This window comes from Gopherus evgoodei, chromosome 9, assembly GCF_007399415.2.
Source record: "Gopherus evgoodei ecotype Sinaloan lineage chromosome 9, rGopEvg1_v1.p, whole genome shotgun sequence".
NCBI lineage: Eukaryota > Metazoa > Chordata > Testudines > Testudinidae > Gopherus > Gopherus evgoodei.
Window position 1 is genome coordinate 45408049 of NC_044330.1, and position 20088 is coordinate 45428136.

Here is a 20088-nt window from a genome sequence, read left to right on the forward strand (position 1 = left end):
GGGACTGTGTGAAATCCCCTCATGGATTTATGCACCATAGAACATATTTGTAAACCTGTTTCTTTAGATGTCTTAGCAGCCAAGTGGCACAGGGATGTTTTGATTGATTTTAGATTTTTCCTTAAGTGCAATTGTAACGCCAACAGACTCTGGTTGTCGATGGGTGGAATCGAACCTGGGGCCTCTGGAATTTAGTGCATGAGCCTCTGCTGCATGAGCTAAAAGCCATCTGACTCTTAGCTAAGGCTGTAGAGCAGACTCATTAATTGCTCTTTCTAAGTGGTCTCAGTGCCACTAGATGGACACAACACCACACCCAGAAGGTGTGTGGGTTACATACTTTCCCTAGCTGAGGAAGCGTGTCCCAAGTTTCAGCAACTTCCCACTTGAAATCCCGGATGAGCCCCCACTTGTAATGGCAACAGACCCTGTTCATCGGTGGATGGGATCGAACCAGGGATCTCTATAAATTAGTGCATGAGCCTCTACAGCATGAGCTAAAAGCCTTCTGACTCTTAGCTAAGGCTGTAGAGCAGACTCAGTTTATATCTCTCTCTAAGTGGTTTCGTTGCCACTAGATGGGACAGCACCCTACACCCAGAAGGTGTGTGGGTTACACAATACTAACTTTTTGTACTTCGCTTGAAGTGAGCGCTAGCTGTATTACAGCTAGTTAGCTTGGATAATTAATACATAAGGTTGTTTGTGTTAAAAAACCACAAACACATCTTTCTTACTGCTATTCTTCCACAGTCATATGCATAGAATGAGATGAATATTGCAACTGAAGGACTCAGCTGATGGCATTTATTTCGAGGAAGCTATTTCAAGCCCTATGTATGTTTTAACATTTGAGACATCACATTCAAAGCCTGAGCACAGTGAATGGCAGCTTGTAGTGAGATGTTTGGATTGTTCTCTAGTCTTCCCAATGAAACATCCAACTTTTCATACTGTGATGAAAATGATCTTCACTAACAGAGAGCTTGAAACCAGATAATTATCCAAGAACATGGAACAGAATTAACATGCAGTGGAGCATGGCATGAACATTTCCTTCAGCAAATAAAAAAGGTAATTGCTGTCTGTGTATAAAGCAGCAAAAAAGGTTTGGCTCAGTTCCTTCAGCCAATTTAGAGAGGCCACTGTTTACTTACTTAACCCATAAAAACATGCAGCTTATCAAAAGGGTGCCATTCAAGGATTGATGGAGTGCAACCAGCCTGCTGATTGCAGGCACTTCTTATTTCACACTTCCTAAGTCTGATCAAATAGAATGTTCTTGTCCTATTATTAGAACTCTAAAACCTAACAAGTCTGAGCTTTTAGTTAAACAGGGCAGCCATATCCCAGGTTAAATGTGAACAATAATTAATAAATGTTGAGTAAAATTCTGCCCTCCTGTGAAACCCCACTCATTGCAGTAAGGTTACACAGATGTAACTGTGGACATAATTTGGTCCTGCCCACACAAAAATTAGGCAGTCTTGAAAATATCATTCCAGTAGATTAAGCTAATCTGAATGGTTCTGGTTTGTGATTTTAGAGGTTAAAAACAGTTGCAGAATAATAAAATCTAGCAAAATATGGAACAGGTGTTAAAGAAAATGAAAATTGTAAAATAAACATAAAAAACAGTTCAGTCAGGAACAAGGAATTGGCAAGTGTCACCTTCCAGGATGACATGAAATAAATACACTACACTTGTCGCTGTACTGAAGTTGTCAGTTTACAATTTTATCACAAATGTTACCCAAACATAACAGCTGATACCCAGCTGCAGCAGTTCCTCCAGTTTTCTCTCAATCAGTGTAGGGTAGAGTGTCTCTGTGTCCCAATCATCCAACATGGTAAGCTGATCAGGCATTCTCTGGGGTGCCTGATTGGGGTTGCCAGATGTTCAGTACTGAACAGATATCAAAAGTCCAGTTGCCGCCTGGAGGGTACTAGAATGGGAGTTGCTACCTGCAAATGCCACCACCAGCCTGTCCCCCGTCTCTTGCAAGCCTGGCCCAGGACATGGAGACTGGGAGGCGCCAGTGCAGGAGGCAGAGCAGCATGAGGCGGAGCACTGGAACCTATGCCAGCCCCTTCTCTGCCAAAGCTACTTCCCACCTGCATCTCATGGGCAGTCAGGTTCTGCATCAGCTCCAAGTTCAGCTCTGCAGGTGGCAGGTGAGTCCTGAGGGAGTGGGGAGCAGGTGACCATCAAGGGCATGGGGGGGAGAGGGCTGTAATGTCTAGTTTTAAGAAATTGGAACATTGGCAACCTTATGCCTCACACTTGCACCCAGGAACAAGAGCTACCTCAGCCAGTGATATCAACAACATCTGTCTAGCACAGACAGGTATTTTCTCTCTCTTACACGTGCGCACTCACTCACAAATTGGAGATGCTAACACCCTAGTTTTGAAGTCTTTAATCCTGTAATGCATTTTTATATGACCTATAGCAGTCTGAGCACCATCCGCCAGTAGCCTGGATATTGGTGCACTGTCACGGGGACTTCTGCTCACAACTTGGTGGTGCCTTCTCTTGGCCACTCTAGAGATTGGCTCTTTTAGTCTGATGCCCTTCTTGTGGTTCCTCATCCCGTCATCTCACTCTCCTGGTCTGTGGCTCCCTTTCTTGCTTCTCAGGAGCTGCAGCTCCTCATCTTCATGGCTTAGCCCTCCGGCCAAGTCACAAGAGTCCTCCCCTCCTAGGGTAATAACATCTTCCTTGCCATCCCAGGCAGTCCTTAAGTCCACTACCCTGGCTGGTTCACGCCCTCAGTGGCTAAAACACATTGTCCCAGACAGCCTCCAAGTTCACTGCCCAGATTATGCCACTCACCCAGTGATTGGTGGGGGGAACCCAGGCTTGCCCTCTGCTCTCGGTTCCAGTCCAGGGCCCTATCTCCAGCAGCAAAGGTCTAGGCAACCACAAACCTCCCTGCCACTCCCCTGGACTACTTCCTACCTTGCCTATTCCAGGCTCCCGTTCTCCACCCTTCTAACCAACCCCTTTCCTCTGAGTCTGCTACACCAGTGGTTCTCAAAGTTAGTCCGCTGCTTGTTCAGGGAAAGCCCCTGGCGGGTCAGGCCTGTTTGTTTACCTACCACGTCCGCAGGTTCGGCCAATCATGGCTCCCACTGGTCACGATTTACTGCTCCAGGCCAATGGGGGCTGCAGAAAGTGGTGCAGGCCAAGGGATGTGCTGGCCGCCACTTCCCGCCATCCCCATTGGCCTGGAGCAGCAAACCGTGCGATCGGATGAACCTGCGGACATGGCAGGTAAACAAACCAGCCAGATCCACCAGGGGCTTTCCCTGAATAAGCGGCAGACCGGCTTTGAGAACCACTGTGCTAGACAAACCCTTTCTCTTGGGTCCAAATCTCTTTCTCTCTCTTGTCCCAGGGGAGTGACTGCAGCTGTCCTCTGTGCAGCCTCCTTTCTGCTTCCAGCTCACGTTGTTCCTGCACAGGTGAGCTTTCCTTGATTAGTGTTTTCTCTCAGCCTAAATGTCCTCAGGTTTGTAGCCTAACAGGTTAATTGGCCCATCTGGCCTATGTTAACCCTTTCAGGGTGTGTTTGAGGAGCACGCCGCATTGCATACATGCACCCTTATCATCGCTACTGAGGTGATAGCATCGATCCTAAAGGAATATGCTCGATGCACCCCCTTTGCTCCCTTCAGAGTTCTCCCTGGAACAGAGCACACTCTTGTGCCAACACAACTCAAGCACCTTGATGACCCAGAATTCCCAATAAAAATGGTATTGTGGGTATGGCCAACAAATAATGGGCACATATGCACAACCTGACACATAGTATCAGCATCTGTACATCAAGGGACCTAGCTGGATTATCCCTCAGGGAAGAGCCCTTAGCCCAACTAGCATCTTCTCACCAGCATCCCTTGCCAGGATCAGGGGACCAGGCTAGCTGTCATCAAAATGTTGTATCTGTGACATTAATCAAGGCCACTGAGTGGGACAGTCACAGCTAAAAGCAAATATTGAATGGTCTCCTCTTGGAAGGAAGAAGGATATGTCTTGTTTCTTTTCTGAGAGTCCCTGTTCTCATTTCACCAACACTCTGGTTCTTTTCCCAAGTTCTGTCACATTTACAGAAAAGTGGAATCACAAGATCATAGTTTTCTGTGTCTTTTAATATTGGATGAATTTCACCCTCTACAGATGTAATCTATGAGTAGCTAAGATGTAAAAAAGTATATCAGGTGCTTATTTCTTCTTTTGAGACATGACTATTAAACTACCAACCAAATCAACCAAAATATGCCAGGTCTTTTCAAACTCATAGACTTTAAGGTCAGAAGGGACCATTATGATCATCTAGTCTGACTTCCTGCACAATGCAAACCACAGAATCTCACCCCCGCCCCCCAACTCCTGTAACAAACCCCTAACCTATGTCTGAGTTATTGAAGTCCTCAAAATATGGTTTAAAGACCTCAAGGTGCAGAGAATCCTCCAGCAAGTGACCAGTGTCCCACACTGCAGAGAAACGCAAAAAACCTCCAGGACCTCTGCCAGTCTGCCCTGGAGGAAAATTCCTTCCCAACCCCCAATATGGCGATCAGCTAAACCTTGAGCATGTGGGCAAGACTCGCCAGCCAGCTCCCAGGAAAGAATTCTCTGTAGTAACTCAGATCCCACCCCATCTAACATCCCATCACAGACCATTGGACATATTTACTGCTAATAATCAAAGATCAATTAATTGCCAAAATTAGGCTATCCCATCATACCATCCCCTCCATAAACTTAACAAGCTTAATCTTGAAGCCAGATATGTCTTTTGACCTCACTACTCCCATTTTTCCTGCTCATCTAGAACTAGTGATTGTTTAGAATGAATAGTAAAGTAACAGGAGATAAAATGTTCACTTCAGAATTAGTGAATTACAGGTGATAGTTTGTAGTAATGGAGAACACAGCTATTACAGAGCTTTTGTTAATAACTCAAGAGATTCACAGAATTCACATTTCTGTTTGTCTTCCACAGTGTAATCTATACATTTGAGTAAATATATTTCAAGGGCATCCCAAGATTTTTAGCTCATTAAGCTAATCATACTATAAACACTCTGCAAAAACATAGCATAAACATGGCCACGTTTAATAATGATCTGAGAGGAAAAAATTGTAAAGCCATCACCTACAGCCCCCAACTAAAACCTCTCCAGCGCATCATCAAAGATCTACAACCTATCTTAAAGATGATCCCTCACTCTCACAGATCTTGGGAGACGGGCCAGTCCTTGCTTATAGACAGCCTCCCAACCTGAAGCAAATACTCCCCAGCAACCGCACACCCAGGAACACTAACCCAGGAACCTATCCTTGCAACAGAGCCCAATGCCAGCTCTGTCCACATATCTATTCAAGTGACACCATCATAGGACCTAATCACATCAACTACACCATCAGGGGCTCATTCACCAGCACATCTACCAATGTGATATATGCCATCATGTGCCAGCAGTGTCCCTCTGCAATGTACATTGCCAAACTGGATAGTCTCTACGCAAAAGAATAAATGGACACAAATCTGACATCAGGAATCATAACATTCAAAAACCAGTGGGAGAACACTTCAACCTCTCTAACCATTCAGTGACAGACTTGAAGGTGGCAATTTTGCAACAAAAAAACTTCAAAAACAGACTCCAAAGAGAGACTGCTGAACTCGAATTAATATGCAAATTAGATACAATTAACTCAGGCTTAAACAGAGACTGGGAATGGTTGGGTCATTACACTAATTGAATCTATTTCCCTATGTTAAGTTCTCCTCACGTCTTCTATGGGTCATCTTAATTATCACTTCAAAAGTTTTTTTTCTCCTGCTGATGATAGCTCATCTCGGTTGATTAGACTCTTCCTCTTTGTATGCATATTTCCACCTTTTCATGTTCTCTGTATGTATAAATATCTCCTGTCTGTGTGTTCCATTCTATTCATCCAAAGAAATGGGCTGTAGCTCATGAAAGCTCATGCTGAAATAAATGTGTTAGTCTCTAAGCTGCCACAACTACTCCTGTTCTTTTTGCGGATACAGACTAACATGGCTGCTACTCTGAAACCTGTCTTCTGACAGTGGCCAATGCCAGATGCCCCAGAAGGAATGAACAGAACAGTGATCCATCCCATTGCCCATTCCCAGCTTCTGGCAAACCAAGACTAAGGACACCATCCCAGCCCATCCTGGCTAATAGCCATTGATGGACCTATCCTCCATTAATTTATCTAGGTTTTTTTAAAAATCATGTTATAGTCTTGGCCATCCCAACATCTCTGGCATAGAGTTCCACAGGTTGACTGTGTGTGTGTTGTGTGAAGAAATACTTGCTTTTGTTTGTTTTAAACCTGCTGCCTATTAATTTCATTTGGTGACCCCCCTAGATCTTGTGTTATGAGAAGGAATAAATAACACTACCTTATTTACTTTCTCCCCACTAGTCATGATTTTATAAACTTGTATCATATACTCCCTTAGGCCATGTCTACATCTAAAATTTTGCAGCGCTGGTTGTTACAGCTGTATTAGTACAGCTGTATAGGGCCAGCGCTGCAGAGTGGCCACACTTACAGCAACCAGCGCTGCAAGTGGTGTTAGATGTGGCCACACTGCAGCGCTGTTGGGCGGCTTCAAGGGGGGGTTCGGGGAACGCGAGAGCAAACCGGGAAAGGAGACCAGCTTCGCCGCGGTTTGCTCTCGCGTTCCCCGAACCCCTCTGCAAACCGCAGGGAAGGAGACCAGCTTGCTCGGGGGTCGGGGAACGAGAGAGCAAACCGGGAAAGGAGACCAGCTTCGCCGCGGTTTGCTCTCGCGTTCCCTGAACCCCTCTGCAAACCGCAGGGAAGGAGACCAGCTTGCTCGGGGTTCGGGGAACGAGAGAGCAAACCGGGGAAGGAGACCAGCATCGCCGCGGTTTGCTCTCGCGTTCCCGAACCCCCTGCAAACCGCAGGGAAGGAGACCTGCTTGTTCGGGGAATGGGAGAGCAAACCGCGGCGAAGCTGGTCTCCTTTCCCGGTTTGCTCTCGCGTTCCCGAACCCCTCTGCAAACCGCAGGGAAGGAGACCTGCTTGCTCGGGGTTCCGGGAACGTGAGAGCAAGCTGGGGAAGGAGACCAGCTTGATTACCAGAAGCTTCCTCCTTCCACGGAGGTCAAGAAAAGCGCTGGTAAGTGTTTACATTGGATTACCAGCGCTGGATCACCAGCGCTGGATCCTCTACACCCGAGACAAAACGGGAGTACGGCCAGCGCTGCAAACAGGGAGTTGCAGCGCTGGTGATGCCCTGCAGATGTGTACACCTTCAAAGTTGCAGCGCTGTAACTCCCTCACCAGCGCTGCAACTTTCTGATGTAGACAAGCCCTAAGTTGCAGGGCCGCCTGGGGGAGGGCAAGTGGTGCAATTTGCCCCAGGCTCTGCAGGGACCCCCATGAGAATATAGTATTCTATAGTATTGCAACTTTTTTTTATGGAAGGGTCCCGTGAAATTCCTTTGCCCCAGGCCCCCTGAATACTCTGGGCAGCGCTGCTTAGTTGTCTCTTTTCCTAACTGAAAAGTCCGAGTCTTATTAATCTCTCCTCATACGGCAGCCATTCCATATCCCTAATCATTTTTGTTGCCCTTTTCTGAACCTTTTCCAAATCCAATATATCTTTTTTGAGCTGGGATGACCACATCTGCACACAGTATTCAAGATGTGGGCATACCATGGATTTATATAGAGATAATACGATCTTTTCTGCCTTATTATCGATCCCTTTTTTAATGATTCCCAACATTCTGTTCGTTTTTTGTTTCGTTTTTTAATTGCTGCTGCACATTGAGTTGATGTTTTCAGAGAACTATCCTCAATGACTCCAAGATCTCTTTGTTGAGTGGTAACAGCTAAGTTAGACCCTATCATTTGATATGTATAGTTGGGATTATGTTTTCCAATGTGCATTACTTTGCATTTATCAACATTGAATTTCATTTGCCATTTTGTTGCCCAGTCACCCAGTTTTGAGAGATCCTTTTGTAGCAATTCGCAGTCAGCCTGGGACTTAACTATTTTGAACAGTTTTGTATTATCTGCAAATTTTGCCACCTCACTCTTCACCTCTTTTTCCAGATCATTAATGAATATGTTAAATAGGACTGGGCCCAATACAGACTCCTGGGGGACACCACTATTTACCTCTCTCCGTTTTGAAAACTGAGCATTTATTCATACCCTTTGTTTCCTATCTTTTAACCAGTTACCAATCCATGAGAGAACCTTCCCTCTTATCTCATTACTGCTTACTTTGCTTAAGAGCCTTTGGTGACAGACTTTTGTCAAAAGCTTTCTGAAAATCTAAGTCTAAAGATGCTTGAATAGATAAAGAATTGGGTTTGTTATTGAAGACTCAGGTCAACTTGTAAGTGGAGCAATTCAGGGTGAATTGAGGTGAATAATGGAGTCCACAAAGATCAGCACTAGAACCAGTTTTGTTCACATTTATCATCCTAAATTGCCTAGAAGAGGGAACATTTGATGAAATTTGCTGATGAAACAAAACTAGTGGGGAAAAAGTTAAATAGAAAGGAAGAGGGATCAAAATGCAAAATTACTTGCATGAACTAGGAACACTGGAAGATAATTGAGTTACAAAATTCGCCATAAACAAATGAAGGTGATTAAACTGGGATAAAAGCTAAGAAAAGGATATCAACTCACAGTGGTCAAAACACTCAGCAGAAGGGCTTTGTGGGGAGTGGGGAGAAGACATGAATGAAATTCTAAAACCACTGAACATGCTCAACCAAATTACATGAAGTATGCATAACAATTTGACTAGATTAGTATAGTATCATATAGGTGAAGCCAGATTTGTTTTGTCAGGGTTATTGTAAGGAATTGGGTAAATAGAGCAGAAGGAAACCAGAATGGTACTTAGGAGTCTCCGTTGTTCAAAAAAGTTATACATTTTTATTCTTTAGGTAAAAATGAACATAAAAGGGCCCCTTATTGAGGTATTCTCATCTCTGAAGGGGTTAGAGACGGGAAATGCAACAAACCCTTTGGAGTTAGTGTGAAATACAAGCATGAGGGAAGCAGACTGAAGAAAATGCCTGACAAGAGATTGAAGAAAAAGAAGAGTTTTGCTTCTTTATGCCGAAAGAAAGAAAAGGACCACACGGAGAAAATGTGAAGGGCAGAAACAAAAGCAAACAGTTTTAAGAGTGGATTAAGTGCACATATGGAGGGAAATTGACTATAAATGTCATCTCAAAGGAAAAGGCGCACTTAGAATAAGTATATGTGGCTATGTCCTAAAATTTCTTAGGTTCCTATTGTTTTGTGAATTGACTGAACATCTGCTCAGTCACGAGGCACCAGTAAAATCCAGCCCTTTATGTACAGCACTAATTTTGTCAGTTCTTATGAAAAAATACAATTGTCTAAGGAAGCAGAGTATGGTTTCATTCTGCTGTAGTCATTTCTGACCTAATAAGCGTTTAGAAAGGACTATTTCTAATGAAACACTGAGCAGGCTGAGAAAAAATACTTGTATTCTAATGGGAAGGATTGAGTCATTTGTGACTTTATTTTCCAGAGTAGGCTTTTTTACATTGTTCATGCATAATCCATTGTCTCTGAAGATAATAATACGTATTTCATCAGAGCAGTTTTGAAAGAAAATTGTTCGTCAGCCTCTTTAGAAAGGATCATGTTTTGCCTTCAGTTACTAAATGCATATCTTATGTCTGTCTTGATGTCTATGAAAACATTGCAAGTGAGAGATGTCTCAACTCATGCTCTTTGTAATTGACTAACAGGTGGACTACTCTCAAGTGATTCAGTTCATAGCAATGGCTATCTTTTTGGAATATAAAAATATTCATACTGAAGTACATTATAGAGGAAACTAACAGACCACTTGGGAAACAATTAGCATATAGGAGTCATCTTTGAATATTCCAAGCACTCACTTTTAGGAGACTTAATCCTGTGATATCCATATGGTATCCTCGTAGCTTTTCCACTGCAATGTTCACTGGTCTGATAAACTTGAAAGTATGGTGCAAAATATAATGTAAAAAAAACCCCTATTTTCTGATAAAATGAACCCTTGTTATTCTATTTAGCTGAATTCTTAGCTTGGATACAGTAGTTGCACTTTTACAGAATAGTATCTTGAGGGTATGGCTACATTTGGAATTTCAAAGCGCTGCCCCGGCAGCACTGTGGGAGCGCTGCCGCGGCAGCGCTTTGAAGTGTGAGTGTAGTCAGAGCAGCAGCGCTGGGAGAGAGCTCTCCCAGCACTGCATGTAAACCACCTCCCTTACGGGTATAGCGTGCAGCGCTCCCAGCGCTGCTGCCCTGATTACACTGACACTTTACAGCGCTGTATCTTGCTCAGGGGGGTGTTTTTTCACACCCCAGTTGCAGTGCTGTAAAGTGTGAGTGTAGCCAAGGCCTCAAGGAGCTATACAGCTATTAATTAATTAATCTGAAGGGGCATTCACAAAATTGATGCTCAACTGGGAATGCTGCTGTTGTACAAAAAGTATATGAGAGTAAATTTGTATTCAACCATGCCCTATGGTCAAAGATCAAGAGAATGAATTAAGGTTTGGCCCATAGTGGGAGATTTGGGCCCTATGTGTCACATAGCATTTGGAACAAGCGTAGTGAACCACATTTCCTGCATATAATATACTTCAGACGTTTGCTGGAATAAATGGTATGCGTGCACCTTGTCAGCAGTGTATTTAATTCAGAGCTGTGTGGTTACATGTGATTTTACACACATTTCAGCTAAATCAAATGCAAAGCAATCTATTCAGGAATTTTGTGTATGTTCTCTACACTCTTTAGAGGACCATGGGCTTGGTCCAAAGCCTACTTCAATCAGTGGAAAGACTCCCATTAATGTCAAGGAGTTTTGGATTAGGCCTTATGTTGCCTTTTAATGAGTAAAAGATATTATATGGATGTTTGTACCTACCCGGTGGTGGTCAGTCTGTCAATTCTAATAAAGCAAGCAGGACTGTTTATTACAGCTTTGGTCTATTAATTAAATCAGTACCGAACCAGTGGCCCAGCATAGCACTAGAGAGCACTGTGCTTTTGGAAATGCTATCTTTTGGGTGAAAAAATTGAAGTCCTAAAGTCCTATGCTCCTGTTAAAACTCCCATGACGTTTTATACAAGGGTAAAGATATTAGCTCCAGTGCTCTGGCACAAATCCAAAGGGGTTATTGCATTTCTTCTACCAAAAATCCAGTTCTGCTGTTTCAGTTGGATAAGGCACTGCATTCTTCTCTTCCTAACTACAGTGCAGGGCTCCTGTTCACTGTTTAAGTGGCCAGAGGTGGCAGTGGTTGGGTTTCTGTGATGAATGAATTGATCTGCAGGTGTATTGATAGATAGCTAGTACAGTCAGTAAAGTTATACTGCACTGAACTTTTTTGTTGAAAATGTGAAATAAATGCCAGTTATTGATCCAGATCAGTCTCTTCCATGGTAACATATGGGAAGGAGACTATGGCGGAGCATCCATTTGGAGAAGTTCTCTCTCTGCTTGTCCATACAAAAAAAATGGGAGTTTGTGCCTCCAAATTTGCAGGATTCATCAGGTTCCATTGCATGTCAGGACCATCAGTGCAAAAGCCTTGGTCCTTCATATTAGCTCTAGCCCCTAGTGGAAGCTCCTCTCACAACCTGGCAGCACAGCTCCATTGGAACAAAGTGCAAGTGACCACCCCTGACCTGGCTGCCTCCAGGACCGACAAAAACACACAAAAAGATAATAAGACTGTATAATCCTTTTTGCATAAGATCCAAAAGGAGGATAATGTCGGGGCTGGACTAGATGACCTCCCAAAGTCCCTTCCAACCTTATATTTCTATTATTTCTATGGAAAGTATAACAAGTGGGGTTCCGCAGGGGTCTGTTTTGGGACCGGCTCTGTTCAATATCTTCATCAATGACTTAGATATTGGCATAGAAAGTACACTTGTTAAGTTTGCAGATGATACCAAACTGGGAGGAATTACAATTGCTTTGGAGGACAGGGTCATAATTCAAAATGATCTGGACAAATTGGAGAAATGGTCTGAGGTAAACAAGATGAAGTTTAACAAAGACAAATGCAAAGTGCTACACTTAGGAAGGAACAATCAGTTTCACTCATACAAAATGGGAAGAGACTGTGTAGGAAGGAGTATGGCAGAAAGAGATCTAGGGGTTATAGTGGACAACAAGCTAAATATGAGTCAACAGTGTGATGCTGTTGCAAAAAAAAGCAAACATGATTCTGGGATTCATTAACAGGTGTGTTGTGAGCAAGACACGAGAAGTCATTCTTCCGCTCTACTCTGTGCTGGTTAGGCCTCAACTGGAGTATTGTGTCCAGTTCTGGGCACAGCATTTCAAGAAAGATGTGGAGAAATTGGAGAGGGTCCAGAGAAGAGCTATAAGAATGATTAAAGGTTTTGAGAACATGACCTATGAAGGAAGGCTGAAAGAATTATGTTTGTTTAGTTTGGAAAAGAGAAGACTGAGAGAGGACATGATAGCAGTTTTCAGGTACCTAAAGGGTATCAGAAAGAGGAGGGAGAAAACTCGTTCACCTTAGCCTCTAAAGATAGAACAAGAAGCAATGGGCTTAAACTGCAGCAAGGGAGGTTTAAGTTGGACATTAGGAAAAAGTTCCTAACCATCAGGGTGGTTAAACACTGGAATAAATTGCCTTGGGAGATTGTGGAATCTCCATCTCTGGAGATATTTAAGAGTAGGTTAGATAAATGTCTATCAGGGATAGTCTAGATAGTATTTGGTCCTGCCATGAGGGCAGGGGACTGGACTCGATGACCTCTCGAGGTCCCTTCCAGTCCTAGAATCTATGAATCTATTGCCACCCCCATCCCAGCCTGTCAGTTCCCCCCAGACTCTGCCTCCTTCCATTTCTCTTTGCATATTCTCAAACCTCTGAAGGAGATGGACTGGCACTGCAGAAGCAGCTAAGACCACTTCTTTACAGTAGGGGAGACCTGCATACAGAAGAGGCCCTACACGCATGCATCTAGGGGAGATAATCTGAGTCTTTATTATGTAATAAGTATTTTGGGAGTAATTAAAGTTGCTACTGCTGTACTAGTTAAACCTATTCTTAATTTTAGTTAACTGCGCCAGTACACCAACCATAGTCCAGTAATATTCAATATTTTCATTAATGACTTGGATAATGGAGTGAGGGGAGTATTTTTATAATATTTGTGGATGATATCAGGATGAGAGAGGTTGTAAACACTTTGGAAGACAGACTTAGAATTCATGGGCAGCGTGTGGCTCTGGCATTTGGGGGCGTTGGTGCGAGCGATGGAAGCTCCCCTGGCACCCGGACTGTGGCCCCACCCCTCTCAGCCTCCTCTGCCTGAGGCCCCATCCATGCTCCGCCCCAGGTCCCACATCTACTCCACCAAAGGTCCCGTTCCCACTCAACCCTCTCCCCACTCAGCCCCCCTGCCTGACGCTGTCACTCGCTCCTCTCCTCTACTCCAGATGGGGCCATGGGAGAAGAGTGAGGATGGGGCCATGGCCTAGATGTACCCTCCACACTCTCAAAGGTGGTGGGTTGGTGGCTGTTTGAGGAGTCTTAGCCTCCCCCTGGCCTATTATACCCATGTTAGAATTCAAGAAGACCTTAATAAATGGTCTGAAATCAACAAGATAAATATAGTGCTTTGTATTTGTCTTTACTGAATTGTCAAAAAGAAAAAAAGCAATTGCCCAACCTCAACATAGAGAATAACTGGCTAGGCAGTAGTCCTGCCAAAGAGGATTTGGAGTTATGGTAGATCATAAATTGAACATGAGCCAACAATATAATGCAGTTGCACAAAAGGCTAATGTCATTGTGGAGTGTATTAACAGAAGCGTAATTGTTCCACTCCACTTGACACCAGTGACATAATTGTTCTGCTGTACTTGACACTGGTGAGACCTCAGTTGGAGTATAATGTCCAGCTTTGTGTGCCACTCTTTAAGAAAGAGGTGGACAAATTGGAGAGAATCCAGAGGCGAGCAACACAAATGATAAAAGGTTGGAAAACCTGACATATGAGGAAAAATTAAAAAAACAACAATTGGGCACGTATAGTATTGAGAGAAGAAGACTGAGGGAGGGACCTGGTAACAAGCTTCAAATATATTAAGGGCTGTTATACGGACATTGATGATCAATTGATTTCTGTGCCCACTGAAGGTAGGACAAGAAGTAATGGATTTAATTTGCAGCAAAGAGATTTGGGTTAGATATTATGGGGAAAAAAATTGTATAAGCTAGTTAAGCTCTGGAATAGGCTTCTAAGGGAGTCTGTGGAACCCTCATCATTGGAGGTTTTTAAGAACTGACTGGACAAACACCTGCCAGGAATGGTCTAGGTTTATTTGGTCCTGCTTTAGCATTCGGGACTGGACTAATGACCTCTCAAAGTCCCTTCCAACCTTATATTTCTATGATTTCCCAAAGCATGGGACATGCAATTGATAGGTAGAGGCCAGGGCCATGAAAATGTCCTTGGGTATATGCATGTTTCCTAGTGCCCGGTTTCAAGGCACTGGGTCAGGGGACCAAAGGTCACATGGCAACAGCCCAGAGGTGGGGCTTACTATAAGAGGGAGCCTCTTCAGCCAAAGGAAAAGGAGACTTGGCTGGGGTCCTTGCTACACCAGCTGGGAGATACTGTAGGTGTAGAAGTCTTTGCTGGGAAAGACTTTAGGAAAGAGGAGGTTTAGGGGAGGAACTGTAGAATGTGGGGAAAATGGCTAATAGATGTGTATATAAGTTGCCATTGAGCTGTTGTCAGTAGTCTGGGAAATGCTGCAGTGCGCCCATGTTTGAATACAGAGCTCATTTCTCTGGCTTTTTCCAAGACAGCTGAACACACATTGTTTGGTTATTCACTTTTGAGTCATGAGTGATGAATGAAATCAATTTGAAAAAGAGTTATTACCTTAACAGGCAGTAAACATTTCTGCCTTGACTGGCAAACAATCATTAAAAGCCTTTATTAAATTTTGCATCTGTTCTGTTCACCACTTAGCCATTTCTTTTCATTCTGAAGGATTATAACGAAGAATGAATGAGTCTCCTCCAAGACAGTCAGGACACAATAAATCTATGAAGTAACCGAGTAATCCTTTCCTCCACATACACAAATTTATTTTTTACGTTTGCTAAAAATACTTGCTCTCTTACTTCCCCATGACATCAGGCTTTCAGCCTGTGAATAATGATGCTCAACACCAGGCAGCTTGTTAAAAAACAGCAACCCACCAACTGGACAGTGTTCAATGCCTTTCCCAACTAAAATCCATATTCCTTTCCCTCAAAAACTCATCTTCCCGCTGCAGTGCAGTGATGTGTGCATCTTCCAAATGACCAAAACAGACAATTTCAGGTAAAGGGTAAATTAGCCAGGTTCTCCCCAGTACGAGTTAGCAACTATTGTTCAATAGAACAGGACCCCTAGGCACAGTGAGACATGCATTTGTCATCTTCAGACTGCATTATTATGGAAGCTCACTGTATTTGAGGAGGAATGTGAAAGCAATTCATGAATTTCTGGTGGTGCAAAACTTTGCTGCCTGCATCTTCTACCATTTAGGTCTCTGTTAGTGTATCAAGCCTGAGCTCCAGTTTCTCGTATGGCTCTCACTCCATTTCTTCTGTCAGATTGATCTGTCCTGATCTTCAAAACTGTAAATATGTTGGATCAGGTCCCAGCTATATTAGCTGTTCCATCTTCAAACTGCCAAAACCACAACCCAGAATGATGTATGTGAGCGCTAAGGACAAGGCATTCTCAGTTGAGGGGATCCCACCATGGAATTAACTAACTTCCAAGAGGAGATTAGAGAAATCTAGAATAGCCAAGTTTAGGAAATCCTCCCAAACTTTCTTATTGTGAGAGCTTTTCCAGCATAACCAGAATGACATACACAGCATCATCTATAACCTTTTCCCCCTCTAACTACCAGTGAAAAAGCCCACCCCCAAACAGGGAGAAGAGCCAGCCACTTAGTCTGCCATTGAAAACAAGTTTTAATGGTGGTCTGGACCTCTGTGATGATACATTTGTGTTTCCTAATTGTAAAGTATGACAGCTCACCATCAACCACTGCATACAAAAAATGGGGATGGCATATAAAGCTCAAAAAAGATTTATTTCATAGCAAATACAGTACTTCAGCTAGCGTGAGCTAATGCCGTGAATTCAGAGTGACTCCAGAAACATCTTGTTCTTATTCTATAGTAATTCCAAGAAATTTGTTTCAGTCAAATGTTTTGCTGATTCAAGTTAAAGTGAAATGCACAACTTGCAGCCTGCACAGGCTTTGGCCCTGATCTTGTCAACTGCTCAATGCCCTAAAAATCCTGCCTTAAGGCCTGATCCTGTAAGATACTAGGGCCATCATGTATACTTGAAACACCTCTCTGATGACACCCTCCCCCTCCTCATCCAGAAAGCTTTACTGTTGACTTCATATGAAAATAACCCAAAACATTGCACTAACCATATGGTGAAATATAACATTTTGAACATCAGGATCAGACCCACAGTATTTCAGAACCAAGGGTCCTAGGCCCCCTAGAATCAGGCTCTTTGTCACTTGCATCTTGAATTGTTTGAAGACACTACATTTCATTGTGACTTGTTTTCTTGTCTTTTAGCTGGATACAGAGAAGACAAAATTGAAATTGGAACGATGGGCTTCAAGGGAAAGTGGCAGTGGGGGCGGGAAAAGTGAAGCAATGGAATCAAGCGGGGACTGTGATGATGAGGATGGATGTCAAGGATCTGGTGACAGAATTCACACAACAGGTAAATGCAGGGGAAATGTTCTCTGAATATTCATTCACATTTTAAAGCAGGTTTCAGCTGAGAGGTGTTTTGGAGCCTTTCCATGAACATGGGTTAAAGAAAACATAATGCTTGTGGAAAGTGAATTTAAACATATCTCAAATATTTACTGAAAGTGAATTTCAAAATTCCATATTGGATTGTAAATCTGAAATTAGCATTGTGTTGGTGATGAGTTTTTTTAAAAAAAAGAAGAGGCATTAGGCAACTAACCAAAACAACATAACTTGCAAAGTTGAAATACCGAACATTTGCAACTGCAGCAGGTTGAAAAAATGTCAACTTTTTTTCTGTGGAAACTAAAACTTTTAGCAGAAATGTATTGATTTTGACAAAATAAGGGTTTTCATGCCTGGAGAGGGAGCTGGAGGGGAGACGAGAGAGACCTCAGAAAAGTCAATAACCTAGCATTTAGAAAACTCGCCTGAGATGTAGAAGACCCAGATTCAAGTCCTTGCTCTGGTGGGTTGGTTGTGTCTGTGTGTGTTTCTCATGTCTTTTCACAAAGAAATTTCAAAAGGTCTCATTTTTGTTCGTCAGAATGAAAATAAATTTCAAAACCTTTAATTTTTTCCTGATACAAAAATTGATGCTTTTAGCCAGCCTTATTTCCAACAAATGTTTGTGAGCTATTCAGACGTGGAGAAAAGTGTGTTTATGAAAATCAGAAATAATTTTGAATAACACATAAATTTAGAAATTTTCCACATTCTTCTCACAAACATTGTATAAACAAAGGTTGGGAAACATAGAGGAATACATTATCAATTAAAAATTATTTGCTCATCAATTAATATTTCATTGTTTGTGTATTGTATCTGACTTGTGAAAAGACTTCTTCTAGATGCCCCAGACGCAGGAGATTACAGCGATGCAAGTTTTAAGTAATATGTTTTTTGTCTTCATGTGGTACATTATAAACAATAGCCAGGTGCTAAATCATTTTCAGCTGACAATTAAATGATTTATATATTGTACTATTATACTGCCAAAATATACAATGGCTCTTTTGTAATTAGATTTCAAAAAAGAAAAAATAGAAGAAGTTTTTGAAATTTGATTTATTGTTAACTTTATTAATGTGAAATAAGGAAGCAACATAGTGTTGCCTCCTTTTTTGCAATCGGTTGAAATAAAATTATTTATGATGAGACGGTTGTGGATTAAAAAGAATTACATTTGCATAATTAGCACTTCCATTGATTTAGCTGGGATTATATCAACTAAAAATATAATTACAATTAATTTGACCAAATGCTTTGGATTCAGAACAGTAAGAGTAGCTATTCCTTCTTGTGAAAATTGTAATAGTGTTTTATAATTAATATATTATATTGTATGCAGGTTACTAGCAGTAAATTTGTTTTGTGTATCTAGATGCAATTAAGAGATAAAATGAGATTAGTCTCATTACAAAATGCCTTTGCTTTAGTAGAATGTTAAAATATAAAAACACTTCAATTTCATTTAATTTCTTCTTGGTATGTGTCTATAAACTATGGTGCTTTTTAATTGCAAAGTTACATTACACAATTTGAGATCTACCAAGGGTGTTCTGATTATTGCTTTGTAGATATGCAATGCAAGAAATTTAGCTTACTTGAAGTGAGAACTTCTGAAACTAGTGGCTAAGCACTAAATAGGACTCTAATCCAAAGCCCACTGAACTCAGTGGAGATCTTTCAATTGACTTCAGTGGGCTTTGGATCGGGCCTTAAATGACAAGTCTAAAGTATCAGGCTCCATGAGTGTTGTTGCATGTGATTAAATGTAATAAAAAGGCTTTCAAAGGGTAAACATCTTTGGCATAACAATAACAATAATGATGATGATTTTAACACCAGGACTATGCAGATTCTCCCTAAAGAGGACATGGCTAAATATCTGACTCTGAAATGATGAAACCAGAATCCAGCACCGTACACTAAAATAGTCATCATTTATTTAAAATCGATATGAAAATAATTTACAAACGTGCTTACAGTCATGCTCTATGGATTGAGAAGCATTGCTGCTGTGAAGCTGACATAACCTTATTCCCAGATTTGGACCTTAGCGTCCAAAATATGGGGGTTAGCATGAAAACCTCCAAGCTTAGTTACCAGCTTGGACCTGGTACCTGCTGCCACCACCCAAAAATTAGAGTGTTTTGGGGCACTCTGGTCCCCCTGAAAACCTTCCCTGGGAACCCCAAGACCCAAATCCCTTGAGTCTCACAACAAAGGGAAATAATCCTTTTCCCCTTCCCCCCTCCAGGTGCTCCTGGAGAGATACACAGACACAAGCTCTGTGAAACTACACAGAGTGATTCCCCCTCTCCGTTCCCAATCCTGGAACAAAAGCACTTTCCTCTTCACCCAGAGGAGGAATGCAAATCAGGCTAGCAATCCAACACACAGCTCTCCCCTTGATTTCTTCCTCCCACCAATTCCCTGGTGAGTACAGACTCAATTTCCCTGAAGTAAAGAAAAACTCCAACAGGTCTTAAAAGAAAGCTTTATATAAAAAAGAAAGAAAAAATACAAATGCTCTCTCTGTATTAAGATGTTACAACACAGGGTCCAATTGCTTAAAAGAATATTGAATAAACAGCCTTATTCAAAAAGAATACAAATCAAAGCCCTCCAGCACTTACATTCATGCAAATACCAAAGAAAGAAACCATAGAACTTACTATCTGATCTCTTTGTCCTTACACTTAGAAAACAGAAGACTAGAAATAGAACTACTTCTCCAAAGCTCAGAGGAAACAGGCAGACAGACAAAAGACTCAGAGACACACTTCCCTCCACCCAAAGTTGAAAAAATCCGGTTTCCTGATTGGTTCTCTGGTCAGGTGTTTCAGGTGAAAGAGACATTAACCCTTAGCTATCTGTTTATGACACGCCCCCCAAATTGCAGACAGTGGGGAAGCTCACTGGCGGCAATTTTCCTTCTAGAACTTGAAAATAAACAGATTAATACAACACATGCACCTTTACATATACTACTAAGTATATAACTAACAGACTTTTACATTTTAAGAACACTTTTTAACTACTGGATTCTGGGAAACTCTCACGGGAGAGTGCATCAGCAACTTTGTTAGAAGCTCCTGTGATGTGTTGAATTTCAAAATCAAAATCTTGGAGAGCTAAACTCCACCGAAGAAGTTTCTTGTTGT

At 42.2% G+C, this 20088-nt stretch overlaps 1 protein-coding gene across 2 annotated transcripts in view; it reads left to right on the plus strand.

Annotated features, from left to right (window-relative positions):
* The window catches only part of LOC115657579 (glypican-5-like), a 651971-nt gene that overhangs the window by 474832 nt on the left and 157051 nt on the right, over positions 1 to 20088 (plus strand). For both annotated transcript variants that reach the window (XM_030575622.1, XM_030575623.1), the window contains one exon: positions 16736 to 16886. In XM_030575622.1, coding sequence (XP_030431482.1) covers positions 16736 to 16886 — 151 coding nt within the window. The remainder of the gene's footprint in view (positions 1 to 16735; positions 16887 to 20088) is intronic.